The sequence below is a fragment of the Ailuropoda melanoleuca genome, chromosome 1 (assembly GCF_002007445.2).
Source record: "Ailuropoda melanoleuca isolate Jingjing chromosome 1, ASM200744v2, whole genome shotgun sequence".
Taxonomy (NCBI): Eukaryota; Metazoa; Chordata; class Mammalia; order Carnivora; family Ursidae; genus Ailuropoda; species Ailuropoda melanoleuca.
Genome location: NC_048218.1, coordinates 6,189,039 through 6,198,076, shown reverse-complemented (window position 1 = coordinate 6,198,076; position 9,038 = coordinate 6,189,039). Strand labels below are relative to the sequence as shown.

The following is a 9,038-nucleotide window of genomic DNA, read 5'->3' as shown; positions in this document are numbered from 1 at the left end:
GGGCTCAGTCAGTGAGGCGTCTGCCTTCGGCTCAGGTCATGACCCCAGAGTCCTGAGATGGGGCCTCGCGTTGGGCTCCTCGCTCAGCGGGGAGCCCGTTTGTCCCTCTGCCTGCCCCTCCCCCTCCCCCTGCTTGTGCTCGCTCTCTCAAACACATAAAATCTTAAAAAAAAAAAAAAAAAAGGATGGGGGCCACAGGCGCAAATAGCACGTGGTGTTTGTTGGCTTCCCGAGCGCGTCTGCACACGCAGCACACGCCCCGAGCGGCAAGAGCCGCGCACGGGGTGCCGGGCGGCCAGAGCTCCTGAACCGTCTGAGCATCGGGGCTTGGGCTACACTGATTTTTGTGCACCCGTTAGTAAGTTATGTCCTAAGGTATCAGAGAAGCTGGAGAGTGATTTTTCAGTCTGCAAATGCCCTCAATTTTCTCCATATGTATTATGAATGGTAGTTGTGTCTTTGCTTTATCCCACTTGGGCTTATGAGAAGTTTCACAGGAACGCCTTCCGAGAGCTGGCAAAACCTGTATTTCTTGACAAAAATGCATCTGAAGTTCAGCCCTGCATGTTAGGCCTTATCTGTTGGCAATCTAGCCTTGCAGCCACGAAGTCAAGCTACCTAAGACTGCTTTAAAGACACACAAGCCTTGCTGAGGGGTTTGAAGGACCCCGGCTCGTTTGCAGACATTCAGCCGTTGGCAAGAACAGGCTAGAGACCGCTGAAATACCCACACTCCACATCTGGACTCTCTCTCCCACTCCATCCCTTTCACCACTAAGGATGAGAAAATAAGGACTCGTTTTGCCAGCCCTCAAGTAATGCTATTATTGTACTGCAGTGAGACTACCAACCACCGATCTTCTCCGTTTTTCCTTTATGAACGGCGAGGTTTACCCTTCTGCCACCAAGCGCGAATGAGTACAGGTGAAAACGGGCTTCTGTGGATTGACATGTTCATGAATAGAGTGAGGATTGAGGAAAAGTCTTCTGCTCTCAAAAGGAAAGCCCTTCAGATTTTACCCTCAGTCTGTGAAACTCACTTCAAAGATGTGCCTGTGCTTTCTCCAAGACCCGTTAGAGGTCTCCCAGGATAGGTTAGGAACTACTGTACTAAAAGTAACCCCCCAAAAATGCATCAGTCCCTTTTTGCCAATCACGTGACTTCTGTAATTTTCCAGCGAACTTCTACTGCTGAAGGTAACACGTTTTGTTCAACCTAAGTCCCCCAGCATCGCAAAAATGGCAAGTTCATCATCACGGACTGCTGGGCGGCACAGCAGGGCTCTGTGCGGTCACTGGCACAAGCAGCAGAGACCATGAGAAAGCGCACAGCCTACGGTGTTTGTTTCTACTTCTAAGGGAATTTTCTCAGGAATGTTTAAAACTGCCAATGAATGTCTCTGCAAAGCAACCCTAGATCGGTGTTAAGCAAATACCAGAATGTGAATTAATATGCTACAAGACAAACGCTCTTATAAATATACAACAAAATTAAGGTGAAATCTGACCTATGCAAGATGAAGACCAGCGTCGCTCAACTACATCCATTTGCATGTTGAAACCACCTTTAAAGTCATTCCCAGTTCATTCCCAACAACCTATCCGGTTGATAGTAGAGATAAAATCCTAGCACAACTAAACACTTCTGTGGGACAAAAAGACTTAAGTGGCAGCAACTAATTCCTTTTTGAGGTACTAATGCAACTTCAGAGCCCAGTAAATATGAACTCATTTTAATGAAGGCTTATCTGTAATCCAAAATAAGGGAAAACAGTTAAGATTCTACAAAAGAAACTCTAAGTAGGCTTTTTAAAGTACTTGAAGAAAATCTGCACTTCAAATATGTGTGTGGGGGGATAACCGAGTCAATTCTCTGTACAGCCACTCCAACCTGCTGAGGCTGTAACTCCTTACACCTAAAAAGGGAATGTCACAGAATAAAGATAAAAGCACTCTGAGGAAGACAGAAGAGTGACAGCGTGGGAGATTAAAAAAAATAATAATGCATACATGAAAGTCAGTGTTAATTTTATTACTGAGAACTTGGTAAATTATAAAGTGCTTTATTCTCCTTGAGAAAACTACAAACAGTTTTTAGAAATATATACAGGATCATTCAGGGTTAGAGAGAAATCCAATTTCTATGTTAGGGTACAAGCTGAAAACCCCTGGAGGATACTGCTCTAACAATACATTTGTGTAGCATCACGTCATACTAACAAGTCACTACAGGACTGGGGAAGTCCTCCTGTCCCAGATGGTCTTGGTCAGTCACGTGTTTTGGAGCAGTCAATGAGAGCTTGAGGCATTGCTGCTTTCCTATAAATGATTCCCTATTTGGATACGGCAAAAACCTCATTCATAGAGTAAAAATTAACATTGGTAGTTGTACCCCATCACAGTTCACCTAGATGACCACTTTAAATTGTGTCCCTGTGTGTTCTAAGATGGTCTGTGGTGAACAGAAGAAACTTGGATGTAGACATTAGTTTTGATTCAAAGCAATTATCTCGTTTCTCTATTTTAAGGGCTAATCATATTCTAATTATGATACTTAATACAGAACTTTCCCTAGATCCAAAATAAACTTCACGTCATTGCTGTAGAAGCATGAACATTTTAATCTCATCAGCATTTTAATTGTGGAGTATTAAAAACAAATCTGAGAATGGAAAAAGATGACAGCATGTCTGAATCAAAATGAAAATGTACGAGCCTATTTCACATACTTCTGAAGTACTGATATGATTGGTTGCTGTGGCTGGTGGGGGAAGCCTTTTAATTGCAAATCACAGCACCTTCTCTCCAGCAAGGCTTTTATCAGAGCTAGACTGAGATGTCGTCTTGTCTGCCCTTCACTGAGAAGCAATGAAATGCGCAAAACTCAGGAAGCAAACAGCGTTTATCACTGATATTCATCCCTCCCAAAGCACAAGTTTCCAAAAAGATCCCATACACCGGAAGTGTCTCTGCATGCTTTAACTCCCCAGGCTGAACACTTCTCTGTTTTCTGGGGGAGTTAACACTGAGAGGTCAGCTTCTACAGTATGGCCGCATTGGGTCTGGAGACTGTCAGAAATAATTCCATAATCGAGAGCTGTTCGTCGCTAGCGTGGTCACTTTTGTGGTGGAGCAGATGAATTCCAGTCTTCCACACACGCAGTGATGGCCCCACAGAACTTCGTCTGGCTTTGACAGCTCTTGTAGCATCACTCTCCAGCTCGCTCTCATCCCCAGAAAACAGTTCACTGCTTAACAGTCACGATTCTCAAAGACTGGTGATGGCTACTGCAGTTTTTTTTCTAAAAATCTGATAAAAGCTCTATAAAGTATGAATTCAGGGATCCTGTATCTATCTAATGAACTTTTAAATTTAAATTTTTGTTAACATACAGTGTAATACTGGTTTCTGGGTTTGATGAACTTCTTCAGAGAGATCTCAGAGCATTTTTAAACTGTTGGGCAGTACAAGGTAACCAAAATCAACCCCGGTTTTCAATCTACTTTATTACTTCCCCAGCGAAAAGAGGCAGGGCACAGACAATCCAAGGACAACCTCTTTTCAGGCCCATCTTTCAACCCCCTTCAGCCCCCTCCGCCCATACAACAGGGTGTGGCCCTGCATTCTGCCTGCATGAGAAAGAAATCACAAATGGACAGAGGTTTGAGAGAGAAAATAGAGCTGTTTAAGACAAGAGTAAGGGTGAGTTGCAAGGGAAATCGACTGCCTACTGCAGACCTTACAGAATTAATCAGCTAGAAGGCTTGAAGTAGTTTAAAAAAAAATGTTAGGATAACAACATTTATTATACTCTACCATTTTAGTTCGTAATTGCTTAAAAAGTAAGTAAAACTGGTTCCTAGATGACAACTGAGAGTTGTGAAATGTGGTAACACGTTAATGTAGAAAAGTTTGAGAGATCTTGCATGGGAGTGGAAAATCAAAGATTTGCCTTTTTGTCCGGGCTCCAGTGAAATGGTTAGAATTTCACAGGTGAACTGAACGTGTGCATACGGTCGGAGGACTAAGTCTGGATCAACACCTAGAAAACCACCTTCAATATATTAAAACCGGAAGATTGTTTTAACATTTAACCACTCATCAACAAAGGTAGTAACTTCTAAATACTACTCCTGTGGGCCAGGCTGGCAGCTGCAGTCCATGCAAACTGTAACTGGTCGCCTCGTTTCAGTTAGGTCAGTCAGAATGCCTCTTTAGGAGTCCAAATTCCCATTAAAGGTTTTAATAAATGACAAAACTTACCTTAAAAACTAAAGCATGACCAGAAAATATGCTCAAACACTGATAATTCAATGAAACGATCAGTCGTGACAAATAAACACATATTCTATAGTTACTTACATGCTGCCAAAGACAGGGCCTGCAGAAATCGTAAGGCCGCAATGTTGTAACTGTCCCCATCCAACCTCCCTACATCAGATCCATACAAGTAATACTTAAAGAGACACCAAGTAAAAGTCTTGATATTTTTCCACCAAATTCACAATGTATTAAGGAACCAGCCTGGCAGACTATTAGTGACTAGTAAAAATCTTTCAACTCTGAGAATCCCCACGTACTCTTCGGCAACATCTATAATTTAAGAAAATAGCTACAAAAACCTTAATTGAAAAGTGAGAAACGACAACACAACACAGCCCTCACCATTATAGTCTTTACACTTTAATCCTCTCCATTAACTCACAACGTTTGAGCTACCAAGTGATATTAGCACTTACTAATCTAGTTGGACTAGATTTTTCCACAATGTTCCATTTTCTCCCTAGCGTTGACAAATTTTTCTTGGTTTGGGCTTTGTTCCCAAATACTAGAATCAGAGACAGTCTTTAAACAGTGACATTGCAAATTTCTTACGGTTTCTGCTTTATTACATCGTGTTACCCACAGCAGAAGCTGAGAGACGGTCTTCCGTAATAACGGAGAGCTCTCCCGCAGTGAGGGTGCTGTGTCACACTACATTACACCAGGAAAGACTCAACTACAATTTCCACACAATGTAAGACACTGGAGTGTTCGTGGACAACTCCGAGATGGCGAATAAAGGCAAAATGCTGACTTGACATGGATGAAAAGGATGGAGCTGGTATTTCAGCTATAAAGCGCAAGGCAAACAGACCTGTTCTAGCCATTTAAAAGTTACTCAAAAAAACCAATACAACTGAGTAGAAAGGAAAACCAAAAATACTGTAAGCACCTTGAACAATGTTCTTGCATTCTGATACAAAAACCTCTCATTTTTTCAGGTGGCACAAATTCAATGTGCACTGACGAGAGACTAAAGTCCTTTCAGTGTAGTTTTTAAAATGATACACTGAAATTAATAAATTGTGTTCTGGCTAGTCTAAAGAAAAAAAGGCTAGAAGAGGGGCAGGGAATGTAGTATGAACCCAAGGCTGTTCTAAGATTTGTTACCTAAGATGTCAGCAACCAATGGAGTGTGAAGATTTAGTGACAAGTCTTATTCTTATTTTTGGACAGTAATACCTTCAAGATGGCATTGTTATTGGCTTGTTTTATACCTCCTTTTTCATTTGCAATTCTAGATTTTGAAGTGCCTTTTCCCCAAACATGAGTTCTTTACCCCCATTTTCGTATTATAAAATTAATTTGCTTTTTTAGGTGCAACTCTCTACTATTTAGAAGAAACTTTTGTGTTGTAACTGCTTTACAAATAATAACTAAATTGAGAAAAGATTTAATCACAGATTTTTCCCCTAAAATAAAAAAGGGAGAATGACCACCCTAAGAATTATGTGAATATGGGATACTTTCCCTTTTATTCAGAAGTTACTACACATTGTTGGTATGCCCTTTTAAAGTCTGTTATGAAAAAAAATGTTTTTAAACCTCACCTATTTCTCAAATGTTTGACATCTTTTTTTCTAAATAGTCTTTCAAAGGAATCAAAACTCAAATCTAAATACCTCAGCCCTTTTTTTCAACCATAAATGGAGAAAATCATAGGACCTTGGACACGCACAACCACAGCAGTTTGTTGTTGTTGTTCATATACACCATTAAGTGACTTCAAGTGCAATGAAAAGCTACAGCACTTACTTCCGGATCAGTTCACATTCAATCTGCAAGCTTTTGTCTTTTTTCACAAGAAAATACAAACTGATCCCAAACACATTAAAGTACATCCGTGCATTAAATCCCTGCGCATTTCGCATAAAGAGAAGTAGAAAAAAAGTCAAACATGTTCTAGTGCTCAATGTAAACATTTTGAACTATTAATTATTTATTAATTTTCCTTAAAGTACTTAGGAGTGTGTGTCACATATTCAAAGTTAACCTTAGGAATAGCACCATGACCAAAAAAACCCATAAAAATGATTCTCACTATAATCCTAGTTTTACTTCAGAACTTGAGAAGCTACCATTGTCAACCATGCCTTCAAAGTCATGAGGCCAAATTCTAATTTTTTTTCCCCCCCAGGTGAAACCAAAATACTGCTTTCTAAAACACAAAGGTCTAACAATTTTGGACAAAAAAGAAAAATTAGTAATTGGTTGACCAGCCAATCTGTGACCAGTTAATTCAGTCCAAAAGATAAGAACAGTTCTACCGATGAACCCTAAATGATCAAAGTCTCATTTTACCAAAAGAATTTATGTATTTATGAACGTATTCTATATTTGTATTTATGGATTTTTTTGGTACCTTTTTGCAGATGATGGTAAACATGGAGTTATAACCCTGAGAATAGATATAAAACAGAGAAGCTTTAGAAGAGTTTAAATAAATTAATGGCTAGGACATCTACCACCATTGCTTAAAACTAGGGAAGTAAAGAACATTCCATTAATGTTTTCAGGTCAATAGTCAAGGACAATTCTCCTGAATCACTCTCTCTACCACATACTTAACACGGACTTTGATAAAGAAGAGCATCATAGTTTTGACGTGGTGACAGCTCTCTCAACAACCAAAGGAGGGGTAAGTCCGTCCCACCTATCTCAGTTGGTAATGCCCAAAAACACCCTTCCCCTTACATCAGAGTGCAAAGTACCTTCTACCATGTCGAATGGAACAGATAACTGAAAAGTAACAACACTTAAGAACATTCTCTAACACTGACACCAGAGTCTGATGCTTTTCCATACCTGCCACCATCAGGATACACAGGAGAAAAGGGTTAATTTTGTCTGGAACCAAACGCAGGGCCAATAAATAACAAAGGTGGGAGTACTGTAACATACTCGTTCGCTACAAAATATGTAAACCATTTGAATCAAGTCCATCTTCAGGCACAAACAAGCTAGGAATGGCCACCTACACTGTATGGAGTAGCACAACCTATCAAGCAAGAATATTTGGCTCGAAAAATAAGTGTACTTATTTGACGTATTTGATGATGTGACAGAAGTTTCACTTTAAATGGATTCCAAAATTATTTTCCCACAACACATGACAGTTTCTTAGATTTGAACTAGAGATCACTAGTAAAGATACACTTAGTTGCCCCATCAAAGAATGCCTGGGATTGCACATGGCAGCGGTGAGCTAAAACAAAGAGATGGAGAATGACATTTAACTATTTTCCTATATAGATGAGATTTGCGATTGCACTCTTAACAAAACTCAACTCTACAACCTCAATGGAAATGGGGGGAAACTACATATAATTTAAATACTCTCTTGGCCCTTTACAATCTATGAAAGAACACACTCTTCCTAAATCTAAGGCACACAAACTCCTCTATTTCACAGAGTAAGACTATGGAAGACCAAGATTTTGGTTAAATCCCTTACACAGAAACCAGGAGACCTTGGAAAAGACAAATTATATAGCATTCTGTTAGTGCACAATTTAAAAGAAAATGCTAGGACTACGGTCGGGGCCTTAGAGGTTTAAAATATACAATCAAAACATTTTAAAAAATAATTTACCAGCACTTTATAAATTCAAGTTTATAAAATAAAAGTGATGATATTTTCCTTAAAAATAAAGAAAAAGAAAGAAAAGACCCAACAGCATTTGGAAAGAAACCATTTCAATGAAAATGACCAAATCTGGTATAATGCGTTCTGCTCAAGTAGCCAGGGAAAGAAAACAAAACAAAACAAAAAAGTGGTAGGTACCTCGCCTACTAATCATGGTTACACCTCCCATGATTGTAATGTCAGTATACACATAATATTTATGAAGAATCTGTAAACATAGGTCACGTGAAATTGTTCGACTACAACAGGACAGGGGTTAGAAACTACCACCTCTTGACGCGTTCAGAAAGTAACTGTGTGACACTTGCTACCATGAAAGTAATGCTTATCGGTTTTGATAACCAGTATGTCTAGTGTTGAACACATTTCAAATTCTTGCTATCTGTAGTTAAATACTGTCAAAGTAGATCTGCCCCCAAAATGAAGCATATTTTGGCACCTGTGCTGAGCGCTGCTACAAAGGCAAGCAAGTGCAAATAAAAATAACAGTCATGATTTAGTCACATTCATAACTTTTCATAGAAAAATATAAATATATTCCCTGAATTATAGGACAAAAAATAATTTCAACAGCCAACTTTCACCATAAATTCCAGTCCATTTCCTCTTTCAATGAACTGGCTTTCTCTCAAGGTCATAAGGTGCAATCATCAAAATCTAACACATTTTCTAAGCTTCTGTCATCATCCCCATCATGGTATCTCACGGTCCTTCTGCCCTGATTTCTCGTTTTTATTTTCGAACGTCGAAGACCTCTCTTCGATTTTGCATAGTCCAAGTCCTCCCAGTCGTTATCGTCCACACTCAGCCTAGGCCGTTTGCTCTGTCTCTGCCGCCTCGCGCCTCTCGCTGCGGCGGCTGCACAAGCTTTACCTTTTCTCGCCGCTTTCGCTTTTCCTCTCGTTTTCCTCTTTTTGGTTTTCGCGTCGTCGGCACAGTCGCTGTCTGATTCCGTCGCAGACGCCAAGTCCGAGTCGGATCTGGGGCCGGCGTCGGGCCCGGGCTTGGAAGCGCCTCCCGCTCCGGCCGCCCGCCCGCTCCGCGGCTGGGGCTCAGGCTCGGGCTCGG

The 9,038-nt window shown here is 40.4% G+C and overlaps 1 protein-coding gene across 1 annotated transcript in view; it reads right to left on the bottom strand.

Moving 5' to 3' along the window:
• Window positions 1–2,007: 2,007 nt before the first annotated feature.
• Window positions 2,008–9,038, bottom strand: part of BRWD1 (bromodomain and WD repeat domain containing 1) — a 112,164-nt gene continuing 105,133 nt past the window's right edge. Inside the window, exon 39 of the mRNA XM_034654200.1 lies at window positions 2,008–9,033. Within this exon, the coding sequence (XP_034510091.1) occupies window positions 8,605–9,033 (429 nt within the window). The 3' untranslated portion in view covers window positions 2,008–8,604. The remainder of the gene's footprint in view (window positions 9,034–9,038) is intronic.